This window comes from Ahaetulla prasina, chromosome 6, assembly GCF_028640845.1.
Source record: "Ahaetulla prasina isolate Xishuangbanna chromosome 6, ASM2864084v1, whole genome shotgun sequence".
Classification (NCBI taxonomy): Eukaryota; Metazoa; Chordata; class Lepidosauria; order Squamata; family Colubridae; genus Ahaetulla; species Ahaetulla prasina.
The window spans coordinates 33,319,197-33,339,116 of NC_080544.1; the positions used below are offsets into that span (position 1 = coordinate 33,319,197).

The 19,920-nt window shown below is 39.1% G+C and overlaps 1 protein-coding gene across 1 annotated transcript in view; it reads left to right on the top strand.

Annotated features, from left to right (window-relative positions):
- The window catches only part of HECTD2 (HECT domain E3 ubiquitin protein ligase 2), a 51,214-nt gene extending 33,573 nt beyond the window's left edge, over positions 1-17,641 (top strand). Inside the window, exons 14-20 of the mRNA XM_058188076.1 lie at positions 8,346-8,504; positions 12,578-12,652; positions 14,239-14,326; positions 14,498-14,604; positions 15,372-15,487; positions 15,574-15,717; positions 16,539-17,641. Of these exons, the coding sequence (XP_058044059.1) occupies positions 8,346-8,504; positions 12,578-12,652; positions 14,239-14,326; positions 14,498-14,604; positions 15,372-15,487; positions 15,574-15,717; positions 16,539-16,659 (810 nt within the window). The 3' untranslated portion in view covers positions 16,660-17,641. The remainder of the gene's footprint in view (positions 1-8,345; positions 8,505-12,577; positions 12,653-14,238; positions 14,327-14,497; positions 14,605-15,371; positions 15,488-15,573; positions 15,718-16,538) is intronic.
- Positions 17,642-19,920: the final 2,279 nt, after the last annotated feature.

Below are 19,920 nucleotides of genomic sequence, written 5' to 3' on the forward strand. Positions count from 1 at the left end.
TCAATCTTGGCTTCTGGAGACTGTCTGGACAAGTCCTGCCGTTTTCTTGGTAGCATTTTCAGAAATGGTTTTGCCATTGCCTTTTTTAATGTGGGCTGAGAAATGTGACTGGCTCAAAGTCATGCAGTTGGCTTTATGCCTAAAGTGGAACTAGAACGCATAGTGTTATGTATTAACAGTTGTGCCTTTAAATATTTGAGCGGGAAATCAGCACGTTGCTGATTGGACGAAGCCTCCAGCAGAACTGTATAAAAGGAGAGGTTTTGGCCCCAGCCTGTTGCTGGGTTCACCCTATATTAAAGAGCTGTTGTCACTACCCTGGTCTCCAGCCTCGTTACTTCCCGAACTTAACATTGGCGACGAAGGTGGGATTTCGAGGCTAAAGGAGAACCAGAACCGAGCTGAAGCACGCTAGTTCCGAACCCAGCAAACTCAGGGCAGAAACGCGGAAATGGCAAACACGCCACCCGCACCGTACAACCCGGGCAAGGAGAAATGGGGAACATATATGACCCGTTTGAGCTTTCTAGAAGCCAACGAACTACAGGATCCCTGATAACGCAAGCGGGCTTACTTCCTAAGCCATTGCGGGCGGAGGTAATCGAGATTGCGGAAGCCCTGGCAGAGCCAACGCCGATACAATCGGTATCGTGGCCGACTCTGCAGACTTTGCTGAAGAACCATTTCGCACCGGCGCCGTCCAAATCGTGCAGCGGTTTGAATTCGGAGAACGTAGACAGATGGAGGCGAGTCCATCGGTGACTACATGGCCGCTTTAAGAAGAGCGTCCAAGGACTGCGGATACCGAGACTTAGGCGAAGTGCTACTTGAGCAACTCATCCGAGGGGTCAAGGACATCCGCCTCTGGCGGCGACTGCTAGCCAGAGCAACCTGACACTAGCCACCGCTCTGGGCGAGGCCAGAGCACGAAATGTCTACTAAAGCAGCAGAGACTCTGCAAAGCCTCTTCAATCCAAGGCGGCGCAAGGCCAACGCCAGTACACCAGGAGGAGATTCAGTCCGAATCCGAAGGTGAGGCGAGGATGAGGAAGGGTCTGCGGACCGAGAAACGCGACACGGAGGACCGTGGCGAGTCACGGAAGCTGTGGAGGCAGCATCAGCGCCAACGCTGCAGGTTTAAAGACGCAACATGCCGGCGGTGTGGGAAGAAAGGACACTTAGCTCAGGTTTGCAGAGCGGCCCAACCTTCCCGCCGAAAATTCAAATCGGCCAATCAAAACGCGGAACCGGAAAGGCGGCCCGCAATTGGTTCAAACAAGAAAGGGGCGAAGTCTAACCAAACGACTGTCATTATAGGCCGCGCCTCGACCAAAGTAGAAAGAAGATTTTCACAAAGCCCAAGATCGAGGGAGTACGGTGCAGGCTTGAAGTGGACACGGGATCAGCGATCACCATCATGTCCTGGGACACCCTGGCGAAGTCGCTGCCGTCCGTCGCGGCGCCATCTGCAAGCACAAGCGGCTACGAGTGCACGACTACCAGGGAATCGCATCCCTGTTCGAGGGACCACCCCCGTCCGAGTCGAGTACGGCCCTCACAAAAAGACCCTGCCCATCACGATCGTCGAAGGAACTCTGCCCAGTCTGTTGGGACTAGACTGGTTTCGTGCCCTGGGCATGGGAGTGACTGGCATCTACAGAAGTGACTGCAATTTGAAAGACATTCTCTTTAACGAGTTCAAGATGTCTTCAAGGACTGCCTGGGCAAGTACAAGGGACCCCTATTTCCTTCAACTTAGACCCCAGGTAGCCCCCATTAGGCTTAAGGCGAGGAGGTCCTTTTGCCCTAAAACCAAAAATTGATAAGGAGCTGGACAAGCTCATAAATCAGGGGTCTTGGTGCCAGTCGATCACGCAAAGTGGGAGGCAATCGTCACCCCATCAAATCGGACGGGTCAATTAGAATTTGCGCTGACTACAAGGCGGCGCTTAACAAAGCCTTACAGAAAAGCGCGTGCCGGTTCCGTGGTGCAACATTTATTGCACTCCTTGGGGCAAGGGCAAGTCTTTGCAAAGTTAGACTTGGCCCAAGCCTACCAACAACTGCCAGTAGACGCCCGCACAGCCAAGCCCAAACGATTGTACGCACAGGGGCATTCAAGTGCACCGATTACAATTTGGGGTTAGTGTGGCACCAGGGCTGTTCCAAAACCTGATGGAACGACTACTGCAAGGGCTCCCAGGGTAGTTCCCTACTTGATGATGTCCTAATTTCAGGGAAAACATGGAGGAATTGGGGAGCGGTTAAGAAAGGTCTTGAGCATTTTCCGGACAGCGGATTAAAAGTCAAGACAAATAAAATGTCAGATAGGGGTCGAATCGTCGATTTCTTGGGCTACGGATAGACAAGAAGCGAATTCACCCTACTGAGAGCAAAGTTAAGGCAATTAGGAAGGCTCCAGCGCCCAAAAACAAAGCAGAGCTGCAGGCATTCCTGGGATTGGTTAATTTTTACGCGGTCTTTTTAAAGAACAAAGCAACCGTTGCGGAACCGCTGCATAGGCTCTTAGGGAAAAATACTGTTTGGTCTTGGGGAAAGTCAGAAAATAGGGCTTTTGAAGCAGTAAAGAACCTGCTCTCAAGTGATAGCCTGCTCATCCAATATCACGACTCACTACCCCTAGTGCTGGTTTGCGATGCGTCCCCTTATGGGGTGGGGGCTGTACTCAGCCATAGACTTCAAGCGGCACAGAAGCCCCTATAGCGTTCTACTCTAGAACGATGTCCTCCCAGAGAGGAACTACAGCCAATTAGACAAAGAAGCATTAGCCATTGTATCAGGGGTCAAAAAATTCCATGAGTATGTCTTTGGGCGGAATTTTGAAATCGTGACTGACCACAGACCGTTACTGGGATTACTGGCTGGCGACCGGCCAACGCCTGTGGCACTTTCGCCACGTTTGACTCGATGGACTATATTTTTAGCCGCTTACTCATACAAGCTGCAGCATCGACCGGGGAAAGAAGTGGGGCATGCAGACGCATTGAGCCGATGCCCACTGCCAGGGGCGACCGAAGACCCCACTCCGGGGACACCCATCCTCCTTATTGACTCGTTGGACTCTGGCCCAGTCACATCAAAGGAAGTGGCTCGGCATCATACCGGGACATTGTGTTAAGGACTGTACTCGGTTGGGTACAGAGAGGGTGGCCGCTGCGGGCGAGCAGTTCAAAGAATTTGTTAAGAAAGCGTGATGAGCTCTCGGCTCAAGGGGGTGCCTGTTATGGGGTGATCGTGTAATAATTCCTGCTAAGTTAAGGGCAAGGTATTGGACCTCCTCCACGAGGTCACCCAGGCATCGTAAGGATGAAGGGTTAGCTAGAAGCTATGTATGGTGGCCACTCATGGGCGCAGAGATTGCCGAGAGGGTAGGGAAATGCCAAGCTTGCCAAGAGTCCAGACCGCTACCCCAACGGCCCCAGTCAGAGAATGGGAAAAGCCCCAAGGGCCTTGGTCAAGAATCCACATTGACTTTGCTGGCCCTTTCACGGCCAAACGTTCCTAGTGGTGGTGGGCGCATTTTCCAAATGGTTAGAGATCATACTTATGAAGTCCACCACAGCGAAGCAGTAATCGCAACCCTCGCCACCTATTCGCAACTCACGGGTTGCGGACACTCTGGTGTCCGACAATGAGCCCAATTCACGGCAGCCCAGTTTGAAGAGTACCTGGCAGAGGAAGGCATCCGACATGCCTCTCTGCACCTTTCCACCCTCGTCGAATGGCCTTGCAGGCGTTCCGTCCGGGCGCTAAGGAGGCATTGTCAGGCTCAAGCCAGGTGACTGGCAACGAAAATAGACTTTTCCTAGCCGTCCAGCACAGAACCCCAAGCACAGCCACGGAAAAAGCCCAGCGAATTGCTAATGGGACGAAAACTCCGGTGCCCACTTGACCGTTTGAACCCCATTACACACCCGAGGGTTACAAGGGGAGCTAGTAAAAACAAGAGAAATGAATCCAAACTTGTTTTTGTGACAAAGTTTTAAACAAAGACCTTTAAATCACCTAATTGTTTGTCAATCTATTGCACACTTGGATCATTTGTGATAGCCTTGCCTCTATTCTCCCAATAACAGAGCCTTTTAGAGTCATACAAAGCATATCAGATTCTCTTTCTGGTTAGAGAACTAATTGAGAATTTCTCCTCAATTAATAGGGAAGCTCAAAGAAATTAAGAAATTCAGGAGAAAATATCTAAACTATGAAATAGTATATACCTATAATCATCATGGTATGCTTTACATTTAAGGAAATATACTGTATACACTGTATTTTATTAAATATTAATGTTACATTTTAATTGTGTTGTTAACTATTTTACAAAACTGATATAAATTCTCAATTAAAAATGAAATTAGAATATGTTTTGTTTTCTCCAGCTGACCTTCCAGTTTTGTTATATTTCAGTATTTGAAATAAAACCAGTAATGTAATTTTTGAATAGAGAAATTATTGTCTTACTGTAATGATATAGGTATACATTTATTTAAAACCATTACTTGAACGTCTTTGAGAGACAAGAATGAAAATTTTAGACATAGTTCACAGTATCTTTTGAGAACAGTAATAGAATTTTATTTTAAAAACATTTATTCTCTCCTATAGGAATGTTTACATACCACAAAGATTCTCACTGTCATTGGTTTAGTAGTTTGAACTGTGATAATTACTCTGAATTCCGATTGGTTGGAGCTGTATCCTTTTCTGTCCACTAGAAGGTGCTGTATACACAGTTGATACCCCGTAGTAAGATTCTTTGCATTTTTAATGTATTTTTAAAGCAGTCGTTTAAGTGCAATAGATTACACATGTGTTTGTGTGTGCCTTTGAGTCAATCTTGGCTTCTGGAGACTGTCTGGACAAGTCCTGCCGTTTTCTTGGTAGCATTTTCAGAAATGGTTTTGCCATTGCCTTTTTTAATGTGGGCTGAGAAATGTGACTGGCTCAAAGTCATGCAGTTGGCTTTATGCCTAAAGTGGAACTAGAACGCATAGTCTCCCTGTTTCTAAACTTCTAATCACTGTGCCAACATGGCCCATAGATTACATATATGCATTTAACAAATAATATTTCACATACAAAAAAGGATGTAGCCCTCTTCAGGGCCACATATTGACTTGTCATGATGGGGACTGAACTTGGTCGCAAAAAATAAAACCTCCTAAGGAGGAATTTTTTGAATAAAATTAGAATTTGCATGGTTATAATGCTGATATGTCAATATAATAGCCAAAAAATGTATTTTTAAAGCAGTCGTTTAAGTGCAATAGATTACACATGTGTTTGTGTGTGCCTTTGAGTCAATCTTGGCTTCTGGAGACTGTCTGGACAAGTCCTGCCGTTTTCTTGGTAGCATTTTCAGAAATGGTTTTGCCATTGCCTTTTTTAATGTGGGCTGAGAAATGTGACTGGCTCAAAGTCATGCAGTTGGCTTTATGCCTAAAGTGGAACTAGAACGCATAGTCTCCCTGTTTCTAAACTTCTAATCACTGTGCCAACATGGCCCATAGATTACATATATGCATTAACAAATAATATTTTGTTTTTTAATAATCTAACTATGTGTAATTCTTTCTCCCATAAAAATGCCTATCCACATATGGTATATATAAGCACATAATCTTTAATAGAATGAATTTGGAACATGTCAACATACTAAAACAGCTACGTATCTTAATTTTTAACCACTGATCAATAAAGAATTCCATCAGCTGCTTGAAAAGATACATTTTTTTAAAAAAAATCTATTTGTTAAATATTTATGCCGCTCGTCTCATTGTCGAGCAACTCTGGGTGACTTACCACTCATAAAACTGCAATACAAAACAATTAGAATGTGAAAACGTTAAAATATGAATCATTAACTAAAAAACTGGATAAGAAAGGAAGCAATACATAAACAGAGTGGAAGTAGGATCTTTTTTTTAATCACCTCTAGGGTGGGCCATAAGCCAATCAGCAGATCTAGGTTTTCAGGCATTTTCTGAAGGCAAGAGGGTGGGGGTATATCTCACCTCAAGCAATACAGTGTTCCACAGTGGGGGAACCATGGCAGAAAAGGCTCTTTTTCTAAACCCCACCAACTAAAATTCCGTTCCCGACTGCGTCCATACCATGCTGCTGCCAGAGCAAGTGGGCCAGGCCAATCTTATTGAGGTGAGACAGATCCTCAGGTAGCCTTGACCCCATGCCATAAAGACTTTTGAGGTAAGAACCAACACCTTGAATTAGATGTGTTAATGGACCATTCCTAGGAGCTCCTAAAACTGTCTGCGCAATTGCATTCTATGCCAGCTACAGCATTTGAATGCTTTTCAAGGATAACCCCATGTAGAGCACATTGCAGTAGTCCAAACACGAGATGACCAGCGCACGAATAACTGAGCACATTTTCAGCTTTATTCAGAGGTGGGCTGCTGCTGGTTGACACTGGTTCGAGCGAACTGGTAGTTAAGATTCTGCGCAGTTCTGCAAACTGGCAAATCCCACCACTGGCTGGCCCTGCCCCTGCTCATTTTCCAGGCCATTTTCCAACCCTTTTTGGGATGGAAAACGGCCCAGAAAACAGACATTTTGGCCGTTTTTTGAGCCATTTTTTGCACAATTTCGGGTTGAAAAACAGCCTGAAAGTGGCCCAAAAACAGCCTGAAAACAGGCAGGGACAAGTCTAGCCAGTGGTGGGATTAGCCCTAACTTGCTGAACCCTACCTCTGCCTTTGAGGCGAGTGGCCAGGAGGTGGGGCTGGATGTGATGAGTGACATCACCCACCCAGTCACATGACCAAATGGCCACGCCTACCAGCCAGAGAACTAGTTGTTAAGTTATTCCAGTCCCACCACTGGCTTTATTTATATTTTCTTTATTTCATTTACATTTTAAGCTTTATTTACTCTGCTTTCAGCCATTTTGCAGTTATTAAATTTTCAGTGAATGACTGCAATTTCAATAAGAATCTTCAGGATCTGAAATACAGCTTTGGTTATTATGTATGATATAAGCTTTTATGGTCAGAATATCTAATGAAGTGGCTCATCATAAAAAAAATTGCTGTATCGTACAATAATTTTGTTTATATTAACATCACTAATTTTTTTGTACTGAACATGACTATTTCTCTGGAATTTCAATTAAGAAAATAATCTGGAATGTACTTTTTTTTAAAAAAAGAAATGTTCCTATTTCCATCTTAAGCTGGTTATAAAATAATGTGTTGGTAGTTTTCCATTTTCCAAACTCATAGTTAAATAATTTTAGTTGATATTTATTATGGAAATACACTATATAAGAATTCATACAGGAAATCTTGTTGCAGCTACAAACATATCCCTAGTGTTTCCATGAGATGCACCAATTTTCTACAGCAGGTATATGATATGTTACACCCAGATGATATGTTATATATAGACCTTGATTGCTTATAGGTACTAGGATCTATGGTATTTTTGGCAACATTTTGGAAATGGCTTGTTTCTTTCTGGGATTATTTTTTGAAAATATTTCCTATGCCAGGGTGGAATTCCATGGCCTATTAATAAGCTTGTTGGTGGATTATTTGTTATAGAAATTAGATTACATTTAGATGCAGTGTCAGTATTCTAAATATGTAATACTAGCTGGATGGCTATGCTTCGCTATGAAACTATATGCTCGGGCTTTATAAACTGACACTTGCAGTCTGAAACTTAATGTAGAATGTGTAACTCCATAGCATCAGAGTGTGTTAATATAATGCAACTGGCAGTTGGAAGGGGAGGGGGAGTAAAATGTTCCAGCCCATAGCATCCCTCAATATTCATCTGGCTAGCATCCTGTCAATGTGAGAGAATTGAGGGGTGTTTGGAAACTCAAACAGTATTTGCTGTGTGAGCAAGGAGACAGGAAGGAGGCTGGGCGTGGCTTAGCTTAACTGTTCTGTAGTAAAGCTGCTTGCTGCTGTGAAAGTAAAACTGAAAGTAAAACTCCTCTGCTTGTGTTTTGCATATGGAACAGATTTCCTTTGAGGTGGGGAGGGGGAATACAACTCCTTAGCATCAGAGCGTGTTAATCATAATATAGGAAATACTAATGCTCTGATGCTCATTTCGAAAAATCCTTTCTTAGTGAGCACCTAGAAACCAAGAGGAACATACGTGGCAAATTTCAAGTTTGTAGACTTTACAGTTCTGGAGATTTCATAATTAATGTGTGAGTTGTTTTTGCTTTTATATATGTAATATTTTTATCATCCCTGTTTAATATGTGTATTAACTCATATAACAATAATAAAACTGATAGTATGCCCTAAGATGAGAATATGATTTTAAACTTAACATTCATTATTCAGCTTATGGGACTAGCTGTCTACAATAGTATCACACTGGATATTCAATTTCCACTGTGCTGCTACAAAAAATTACTTAGTCCTCCCATTGTACCATGTGACCTGAATACACCTGTAGGAATTGGTAATCTTACTATTGATGACTTGTGTCGGGTTATGCCGGTAGGTATAAGAGTTATTTTGAGTACAGTATTGGTGGTTTGACTGCATAATTTCAGATTGTGTTTATAGAGCATAAAATACTATTTGTACTTTATAAAGTTCCTGTTTATCATTAGTAGATTCATACATTGTTATAACACCATAAAGCCCCGAAATAGCATATATTTTACATCAGTGATAACAGGTAACGCTTCACCTCTGCTTTGTTTATATTGTGTGTGTTGGTGTTATACTTGCTGTATATGTTATATATATTGTTTTAGTTCCAAATCAAACAGCCATTTCTATTTCTAGTGCATGATTAAAATTATCCATTTTAATAAATATAGCACTATTGTAAGTAAACACAAAAAGCAATCTTTGAAAAAGAAACTCAGTTGTAAATTGCTTTAGGATACACTGTACTCAAATACTATTCACATGAACAATTACCCTGATGTTCATAACTGACACATATTTATAAAGGAGAATATTTATAGCTCAAGGTTGACATGAGGTCCTTGGTGCTCTCTGAGCTTGCTTGTTTTCTTGCAGACATTTCATTACCCAACTTACTTAGCTACCTACTTTCAATTTGAGGAATATATTTACTCTATCAACAAATTAAAGGGACACCTATGGGATCCCCTCTTTCAGGACTTATACCAGAGGTCATCATGCAACATCTAGAAACCATAGCACTTCCACAAATACAACCAAAAATATCGATCAGATATGTAGGTGACACCTTCACCCACAATAAAAAAGGACCAATTAGAGAACACCCACAGAACCATCAATAAAATTTTTAAAGGAATCCAGTTTAATAGAGAAGAAGAAAATAACTCACTACCCTTCCTGGACATCCTGATCAGCAGGTACCACAAAAGCAAACTAGAAACGCAAGTCTACAGAAAAACCCATACTAACTAGGTCAGGGGTGTCCAAACTATGGCCCGCGGGCCAGTTTTTATTGGCCCGCAGCAAATTCTGAAAATATAATTGAATATGGCTCTTTTCCGCCGCCTCCTGGTGCTTGCCCGGTGGTTCGCTGCGAGGCTCGCGGCTCCTCCCCATGGGCGGGGAATAATGAAGGGAGGGGGCGGAGGAAGCGGCGAGCGGGAAAGAGGCTGCTGGCCGTGCCTGACCCCAGCAGTTCTACCCTCGCCTTCCTCGGGCTGCCTGGCGAGGCTCCTCACGCCTCCACACCATGGGCAGGGAATAATGAAGGGAGGGGGCGGACACGCGTGTCGGCAGTGACAGCCATCGAGAAACAGGTGAGGGCGGCGAGGGGCCGAACAGCGTTGGTGGGGGGAAGTGTGCAGAATGTCTCCAGACAAAAACTATATCGCAAACATAGTTTCAAGTTCATACCAAATACAAAACAAAGTTAAGATTGGTGTCCAAACTTGTCTTTAGATTGTGGATTCAATCCAGAGTTCCTCAGCCAGCTTTGCTGGCTGAGGGACTCTGGGAGTTGAAGTCCACAAGTCTTAAAGGGACCAAGTTTGGACACCCCTGGCCAAGATGAATGAATATGAAACATTTTCCCCCCTTAAATGAAGATGATATCCACATATTGTTGCTTTTTAGTAGACTGACTGTATCCATCTGTATTGTAATGTCCCAGCAGTTAGCCACGCCCACCAGTCACATGACCACCAAGCCACACCCCAAAATAAGCCACGCCCACAGAACTGATACGAAAAACATTTAGACCCACCCCCCACCCCCGTTCAATGGTGTGGCCCGGGCCTTTGCTTATTTTTCTGTATTTGGCCCTCACCAAAAAAACTTTGGACACCCCTGAACTAGGTGCTCCACTACCAAAGCAACAACCCAACCTCCCTCAAGAGAAGTTGCGTAAGGACTTTATTTAGACTAACCCAAACACACTGCATCAATCCGGAACAGCATGAAAAGGAAATAGAGGAAATAAATAACATATTCCAAGAAAATGTATATCCATGCAACTTCATCAAAAAGTCCCTGAGCCCTGAAACCAATACAGCACAACCAATGCAAAAAGAATTACACTGCCATGCATCAAGAATATCTCAGAAACCACCAACAACTACTACAACCTCATGGTATCAGCATAGCACACACGCCAACCCCTTCAAAACACCCCCACCAATACTGACAGGGAAGTCACCAGAATATAAACTGACAGCAAACCACATTCCTCACTAGCACCGATGATGGTTTGGGTAATAAAATGTCTACAAGAAAACAAGCAAGTTCAGAGAACATCAAGGACCCCTCATGACACATATTTTATCTAGAAATGTCTTCAAATAACTACCAGTATATAATATTTGCAACTGAATCATGAACAAGTTGCAATTCTAAACTATTTTTTTTTCATGTTGAGGAAGTGTCAGGCAATTTAAGATTTTGTGATGCTCAGTTGATGATAGCTCTTTCACATATGTAAGTAATCATCTGATGTTTTGCCAAAAATTGAACTACTCATACGTTATAACAGGATAATAAAAACATGGCCTTTTTCTCTTTCAGCATAATTCCTGGAGAGGAACTGTGAGCACCTTCAATAATAGGAGATACATGATTCCACTCTTTTACAGATTAGAGGCCCTCCTTTGGTAATCAGTTTAGGAATGTTGCACTGGCTCTGAATAAGCTCAAGAAATTTGGTGCCTCCAGGATTATACAGTAGTCATTTTAATTGCCTACTAAATGTCAACACACAGTATTCTAAATTTCAGATCACATATAAGTAACTATATAAAAACAGCATTAAAAAAATATGGCCATGAAAGAATCCACTGTCATTGCCATGTATATGTGTAGGTTCAACATAAAATCCTTTCTTAATATAATGTCACAAAACAAACCTAACCATTTTTGTTTTTGCAGGAGCTGAAAAACTACCTAACATCTACTTTCAGTATATTAGGTATCAGAAACAACATTTAGTAATCCTCTCCAAGAGGCTTTATCATCCACCTCAGAAAAACATTTGCCACTGAGCACATAATGTGCAATTAGGAGGATTTGGAATGAAAGGGTTGCCGATGGTCCATTCCACTACTGTATTTACAGAAAGCTGTTAATGTTTAGAACTAGCAATTCTGTGCTACAAAACTCTGAATAATCACTACATCAGATATAATATACACTCATTTCTTACTTTCATCAAATGGCAATCTAGATCTAAAGCAGTCTAGAGCTATAACCTAGCATTCTTAAAATTGTTGTGATTTGGCAGCATTTAAATATGTCAAACAAATGAATTACTATTCTTGATTTTAATAAAAATGCTGCATTTCTAAAGCTCCATAGGAGAAATCCTATTCTGATTTTTTATGAAAGCTGTAATACTTGGGCAACTAGGTCTGGACTGCAGAAACCTTGAAATGGCAATAAAGTTTGGTTTTCTGTATCTCTTTGTTGCTTTGTTGCTTGTGGTCATTAGGAATTCGTGCAGCCCAGATCTTGTATCCTCAAAGAAGCATTTGTTATTAAAATAAGGACTTTATAGAGTATTCATTTTTAAAATAATAAAACATAATAGAAATGTATTTAAATAGGTAATTGGGAGCAGAGGTATTTTCATTGGGTTTTTGTGCATGGGTTGATGTTCAAAACCTCCAAGAAATGCTGGGAACTGAGCAGCATATAAATTTAATACATTATGGTTCATCACATAATCAGCCAGAGGTTTGGACTGGATTTGGTATTTTTATCCACCTGCCAAGTCTTTCCCAAGGAGAGATACTTTTATGCAGTTTTACTTGGAACTGCTTACATCCTACGATGATGCCTTTCATACCATCAAACAATGGGTGTTATCTGTATATAGTATTAGTTGTGTAGGAAACACTAAATATATAGTAGGTTTCCACTTTTTTACTTTTAAAAAACATTGATCCAGAAAGTAAAAATGGGTGGCCTTCACTAACCCGTTTGAAAAGGAAAAGCAGTGATGTGAATCGTATTTGCTGCAGTAAGAGGGCCATTTGGTATCTGATATGAAATGCTTGCGGCTACTCAGGCTACATAACATTTCTAGGATTCATAAGGAAAGAAGGACATTTTGTGTATTTTAATTTTCAATTTTTTTTTTACAGGAGTTAGCTCATGGATTAAATGAGCTGCTATCCTACGACGGGAATGTTGAAGAAGACTTTTATTCAACCTTCCAGGTATAATAATAAAATCAGAATGCTTGTGTTGGAAGGAGTCTAACAAGTTATAACTACTGTGTTTCCCTGAAAATAAAACTGCCCCCCAAAATAAGACCTCCCCGAAAATAAGCCCTCCACGAAAATATTTAAGCGCATGTGCAGTCGGTCCTTGCCATGTCCTCTGAGACAGAGCTGGAAATCTGGTAAGATGGCAAGATGACCCCCATCTTGCTCCACGCACCCCAAAATAATAAGACCTTCCTGAAAATAAGCCCAGGCGCTTATTTCGGGATTCAAAAAAATATAAGACAGGGTCTTATTTTGGGGAAAACACAGTATATAATTATTATATAATTGTCTAATCCAGCCCCCTTGCTAAATTCAGGGATCCATTAAATTGTTCCCTCCATTATACATTATTGTAAATTATATTAATATTGTTTTGGAAAACACTTTTCTATTATTTCTGACAACAGCAGCATATAATTAGTTTAAGAATAAAGATGGAAGTGAAAACTGTCATTCAAAATATACTCCCATTATCCAAAATTCTATATTATCCAAATATAGTTTTTCCCATCTTCCCAAGCGATTTATTACAATCATTTAGAATATTTTGGCTATTAATCTTTCTTTTTAGCTTCTTGCTTTTTATCCTTTTTTTATTGCAGCTGGGGACAGCAAGTCAGCCAAAATTATTTAATGATTTCAGATTTTATTTTAATCTGGTTGGCTGCATTCAGCTTTTAATCATTCCATCTTTCACTAAACTCTTGAAAGGCATTATAGCCTCTACTTACTGTCCATGTACAGCTCAGAACACCTTTTCCATGAAATAAATGTTAGTGCAATTAGCATTTTAAGAATTAAAGAATAATTGTAGCTACAGCCAAGGAGCACTTTGTTTGTGTGTAAATGAGTTTTAATTTCTCTTAGAATTAATAGAAATGTACACATTTACCAAATCTCATATGATCTGACTGAAAGACTTAACATTCTGAAAGAAATTCTGAGTAACAGATTTTTTCTTTGTACATAAGTATAAGTGGTCCTTGACTTACAACATTTAGTAGCTAGTTGAAGTTACAAAGGCATTGAAAAAGTGGTTTATGATGGTTTTTCACACTTATGACCATTATACCATCTCTGATCATGTGATCAAAATTTGAATATTTGGCAACATGCATGTACTTATAATGGTTTCAGTGTCCCGGGATCATGTGATCCCCTTTTTAACCTTCTGACCAAAATCAATGGGGAAGCCGGATTCACTTAATGTGTTACTAAGTTAACAACTGCAGAGATTCACATAACTATGGCAAGAAAGGTTGTAAAATGGGGCAAAACTCACTTAACAACTGTCTTGTTTAGCAGTGGAAATTTGGGGTTTCAATTGTTGTAAATTGAGGACTATTTATATCCTACTTTTTCTTAAGGGGCTCAAGAGACACTGTGCTTGATGTCCTCTGATTGCTTTTAACCTGCCAGCAATATTGTGAGGGGAAAAAGAACATTGGCCATAATAATTAGCAGATTTAATTTCCAATGGGGTATTCCAATCTTATTCTGTCACTGCATCTCACTAGAATATCTTGTTTTATCAGGTTTTTCAAGAGGAATTTGGTGTCATAAAATGTTACGACTTAAAGCCTGGCGGTGATAAAATACCAGTTACCAATGAAAATAGAATAGGTATAGTATAATATAATACAAAAATCATTTGAATTAATTTCAGCTGTTTTCAAAATTAAATCTAATAATGCACTAATTTTAAATACTGAATATTAGAGTTTCAAATCCACTGCAGTAAACACCTGTGATTAATACTGGCTAAAAGAAAATCTGAACTATTTTCTTTTTCAGAGTATGTGCAGCTTTATGTAGACTTTCTTCTCAATAAATCAATCTACAAACAGTTTGCTGCATTTTATTATGGATTTCACAGTGTCTGTGCTTCCTATGCATTGATGGCAAGTATAAAAAAAATATTGAACAGAAAGGTAAAATGCAGTATATTTTGGAGAATACCTATGCATCCATATAGTCCTTGATTTATAACGGGTCGCTTAGTGACCATTTGAAGTTTGAAAGGAAACTCCCCCCAAAGGTACTTACAATCTGGTTCTGAAGTTCTGACAAATGGGGAAGTTATATACAGTAGTTTGTAGTTGAATGATCATCTTAGAAAACCCTGGTTAAATTACTGCTGTAAGAAAGATATGCTTATAGGGGAAAAATGAAAAGCTTGTCATTTTGTAAAGTATGATTTTTTTTCAGTGTAGATGTTACTTACTCTTGCTCTAACCACAATTGCCAAAAGAAAGCAAATTGGTGATTAATCTATTTATATAACTAAGAAACATAAGATTGTATGTACCGGTAAGTCTTTAGCAGTGAGTGTAACTAGATTAGTTTAAATCTAGCATACTGGAGTGGAAAGCTACTGGTAAGATTGCACTGAAGAAATTTTGATTATAAGCAACTTTGAATTTGACAAATATTGTATCTTTGTTTAATTAATAATTATTTTATTCATATAACCTGTATTTAAATCCAGTGTTATGAAATTTTATATTTAGCCTGAACCTTAATTTAATAATAATTTTTGCTAGTGTTATCTATCCTTGATTTCCCTATAATGTTGCCTTTTGTTAAGCCAGAAATGAAAGATTAAGAAACCTCAAATACTACAAGGGAAAAATATTCACCAGTTTATGCAATCCATTTTATTTTGCAGCTGCTTCATCCTGAAGAAGTTGAAATCCTGGTATGTGGAAGCCCTGAATTGGATATGCATGCTCTCCAGAAACACACACAGTATGATGGCTATCAGAAAACTGATCTTACTATCCGGTATTTTTTTTTTTCTTGAACTCTTTAATCGAAAATATAGAAACTGATTTTGAGTTGGAACTGACACTGTTTTGTATAAAATTCAGGAATTTCTGGGAAGTAGTACTCGAATTTCCTCTTGAACTTCAAAAAAAGCTCCTACATTTTGCTACAGGAAGTGACAGAGTACCCGTAGGAGGAATGGGAGACCTTAGTTTTAAAATTTCAAAGAGTGAAACATCCACAAACTGGTAAAAACTTTGGCTTATATTGTTATTATTCTGGCTTGTAATCAGACATTACAGAACGAAATTAATGCATGTAAGCCAGTGAGTGAGTCATTGAAAGTTTTGCTTGCTTACTTACTTCCTATCTGGATATCTAAAAGTAGATTTTTGCTTCTTTAACTGGCCCAGGCCCCAGGTCAAATTTATAAAACTGTTTGTCAGGAATTCACTAAAAATAAATCAAAGGAAAAAGAATGTTTAAGGGCCAGGACGCAATCCATCTGCTCCTCTTTCCTATTCAGTCCTTCCACAAAAGTGGATTGAGACTGCCATCCCCTTTTTCTCCACCGCTAAATCAAAAATAGGGTCAGCACCATCTCAGCAAATGTGATGATGCCAAAACGTTGACATGGGCAGGTTACCCCATAAATGTCATAATTACGCTTGTACAAGTATCCTGTTGCCTGATGCAAGTATAAAGGACTGCACGTTGATGAAATCCTGCATATCTTGTCCTTTGCTCCCCATTGCAATTGACCATGATTAGGGGAATCCATCATAATATTTAGCTACTCCCCGGTATCAGGAGGGTTGAAGTAACTGCTATAAACATCATACACTTCAGAGCTGTCAGTTGCTGGTAAAGAAATTCTACTTCTGTTCTACGAGCATTTTTCCTTTGTTGTAATGGAGGAGTCACTTTGAATTCAAATGAATAGAGCCATTTTATTTGTAGTACAGCATACATATTTGCACATGTCCCATGCTGGATCAGAGTCACATTTTAATATAGTCATCTAAATTATTTCGTATTTAATATGCATATTTTCTTTTGCTTATTATAGGTTACCTATTGCCCATACTTGCTTCAACCAGCTCTGCCTGCCTCCATACAAGACAAAAAAGGAACTGAAGCAAAAGTTAACAATTGGGATTTCAAATGCAGAAGGCTTTGGTTTAGAATAAGACAACTTTTAAAAAGCATAGCGGATGTAGCACCTGCTTTCTACTGTGCCTTTAAAGCTTCTTATGTTTCAATCTCTCAATACTGTGACAGTCTTACTTAGAACTGCGTGAACTGCTGTTGTTTTTTAAGGAGTGCATTCTTTTTTCTGTATAGAAATATGTTTAGTCTTTCTTATAGAAATTTTGTATAAAAGTCTTAATCTTTGCAATATTTGATAGAACCCTGTCAGAACTATCAAATATATGATGCTATACAGTCATCTAATCTAAGAGAGACAACCATCAAGAATTAACCTTTATCACCTCAAATTGTTTGCACTACAGGGATGAGGTTCAGAGTAAATTATTATGGCTCACAATTGATATAGCTCATATGCTCTATATTCCACTAGGAAGTACAATATAGAAATTGTATTTTTCATGATCAGTTAAGCCTATTTTCAATTAATAACAAATTGTAACTCTTATTTATGTGAGACAAATTGAAACAAATAATGTTTTAAAGATATATTAAATATTATTTTGGTTTTCCTTTTCAGAATAAATTATTAATTTAAGATCATGTAAATAATTGCCCACGGGCCAATATGTTTTTGATAATACCATTTACAGATAAAGATTTATTTTTACAGGGTTTCCAGTGTTAAATATTCAAGATTTTTACAACTGAACAGAATTGATTGTATAAGAATACAAAGGCTGCTATCTTACCATCTTAAATTTATCTAGATTTAATGGACCAACTGTAAGTTTTAAATTGCATGTATATGATACCAGATTGATAGATTTGGCTATTATGTGTTTGTAACTCCAATTTAAACAGGATTGAATGTTTAATAATAACAAATTTGGATTTGTTACTTGATTAAAAACAAATCACTTTGGCACAACGAAAAAGTAGTTTTTATATTTTTAAGTTATGCATCTTCACATTATTGTTTTTTATACACCATATAACACCATATTGTCTTTTATAAAAGATTTAAAATAAACTAAGCAACTTTTATATAAAAAGGAATGTAATCAAACTATAGTAAATGCTCTAGCTTTTATTTTATTTCTTACCTTCAAGTGTGATAGCTAATAGCCAAAATGGTTCTTAAAACCTGAGATTCATTTCCAAAGTTGTTGCCACGATCTCCTCCAAGTATTACAGGCTAGAGCCAAGCATTATCTCCAGGATATTCTTTTAATGAATATATTTGGATGACAACCGCTGAAAATAGAAGGTTGACTGGCAGCTGTGATGGCTCCTTTTGCTGCTTTCTCTGGGAATTTGTACAAGTCAGTAGTTCGGAGAAAAAAAATCATATTACCAGGCTTATTCATTTTTCTGCAAGTACTTTGTTTTACACAACTTATCAGCTTTATAATGGTTTCAAGATTATTGTGTTGTGCATGGTTGTATTTGCTAATATCTGTTGATTTGGGAGATCTATTAGTAGCAAAGACCATACTTGACAAAAATGAAATCAATGTTCAAATATTTATTTATTTATTTTTATTTTATTTATTTGTCACAACAGTATATATAAGCATAAGCATGAAATAACTATACGATATATAAGCATATATTTAAGTATGTAATAACTATATGAAATTGGATACAATCAAAGGGAGCATTAGGACAGGAACGATAGGCACGTTGGTGCTGTTATGTATGCCCCTTACAGACCTCTTAGGAATGGGGTGAGGTCAATAGTAGATAGTTTTTGGTTAAAGCTTTGGGGATTTTGGGAAGAGACCACAGAATCTGGTAGTGCATTCCAGGCATTAACAACTCTGTTACTGAAGTCGTATTTTCTGCAATCAAGATTGGAGCGGTTCACATTAAGCTTAAATCTATTGTGTGCTCATGTATTGTTGTAATTGAAGCTGAAGTAGTCTTCGACAGGAAGGACATTGTAACAGATGATTCTATGAGTTAAACTCAGGTCATGTCGAAGGCGGCGGAGTTCTAAATTTTCTAAACCCAGGATTTCAAGTCTGGTGGCATAAGGTATTTTGTTGTTATCAGAAGAGTGGAGAACTCTTCTTGTAAAATATTTCTGGACACGCTCAATTGTATTAATGTCCAAAATGAGGTATGGGTTCCAGACAGGTGAGCTGTATTCAAGAATTGGTCTAGCAAATGTTTTATATGCTCTTGTTAGTAGTGTAGTGTTTCTGGAGAAGAAGCTACGCAAGATTAAATTTACAACTCTTAAAGCCTTTTTTGTGATGTAGTTGCAGTGGGCTTTGGCACTTAGAACATTTGATATGAAAACTCCAAGGTCTTTAACGGGGTGAGGATCATCAACAAGGTAATGTCCATCAAGCTTGTATTTAGTGTTCTGATTCTTTTTTCCAATGTGTAAGACAGAGCATTTGCTGGTTGAGATTTGCAGTTGCCAAGTTTTTGACCATTCCGACACAAAGTCAAGGTCTTTTTGAAGGGTAGCTGTATTGTTGGTAGTGTTAAATAGTTTAACATCGTCAGCGAAGAGAACACAATTACTTATAATATGGTCACAGAGATCATTAATGTATAATATGAAGAGTGTTGGTCCAAGAAAGCTGCCTTGGGGAACGCTATTATTGACAGGAACAGGATTTGATAGGGCACTGCCTGTTTTGACCACTTGCTGTCTGTTTGACAGGAATGCTGTTATCCAATTGTGGAGGAGTCCGGAGATGCCATAGGATTTTAGTTTTAGGAGAAGTTTCTCATGTACCACTCAGTCAAAAGCTTTACAGAAGTCTATGTAAATTGCATCTATTGTTTTGCCCTGATCAATATTTGTAGCCCATATGTTTTTGCAGTGAAGAAGTTGTAAATTACAGGATAATTTTTTTCTGAAACTAAATTGTTTATTAGAGAGTAGGTTGTTTGTTTTTAGGTGGAGGGTAATGGATTGGTTGATGATTGATTCCATTACTTTGCAGGTGATGCAGCATAAAGAAATTGGTCTATAATTTTCAACTAGGGGTCTCCTTTTTTGAAGACAGGGATGACCATGGCTAGTGACCAAAGTTTGGGAAGGGAACTGGTCGTTAAAGCTTTTTCAAAGATTATGCTTTGATTATGCTATAATATCTATATTATATTATTATGCTATAATATCTAACCTCTTCAATATGACAGTTATCCAACATTAGGCTCCAACCATTGCTGCAGAAAATGGGAAGATTACCAAGTGGTTAAATTCAATCTGAATTCAACAAAACAGATGTGCTGCTTGTGGTTGGAGAACAGAATGCCCAAACTGGAAATAGGAAGAG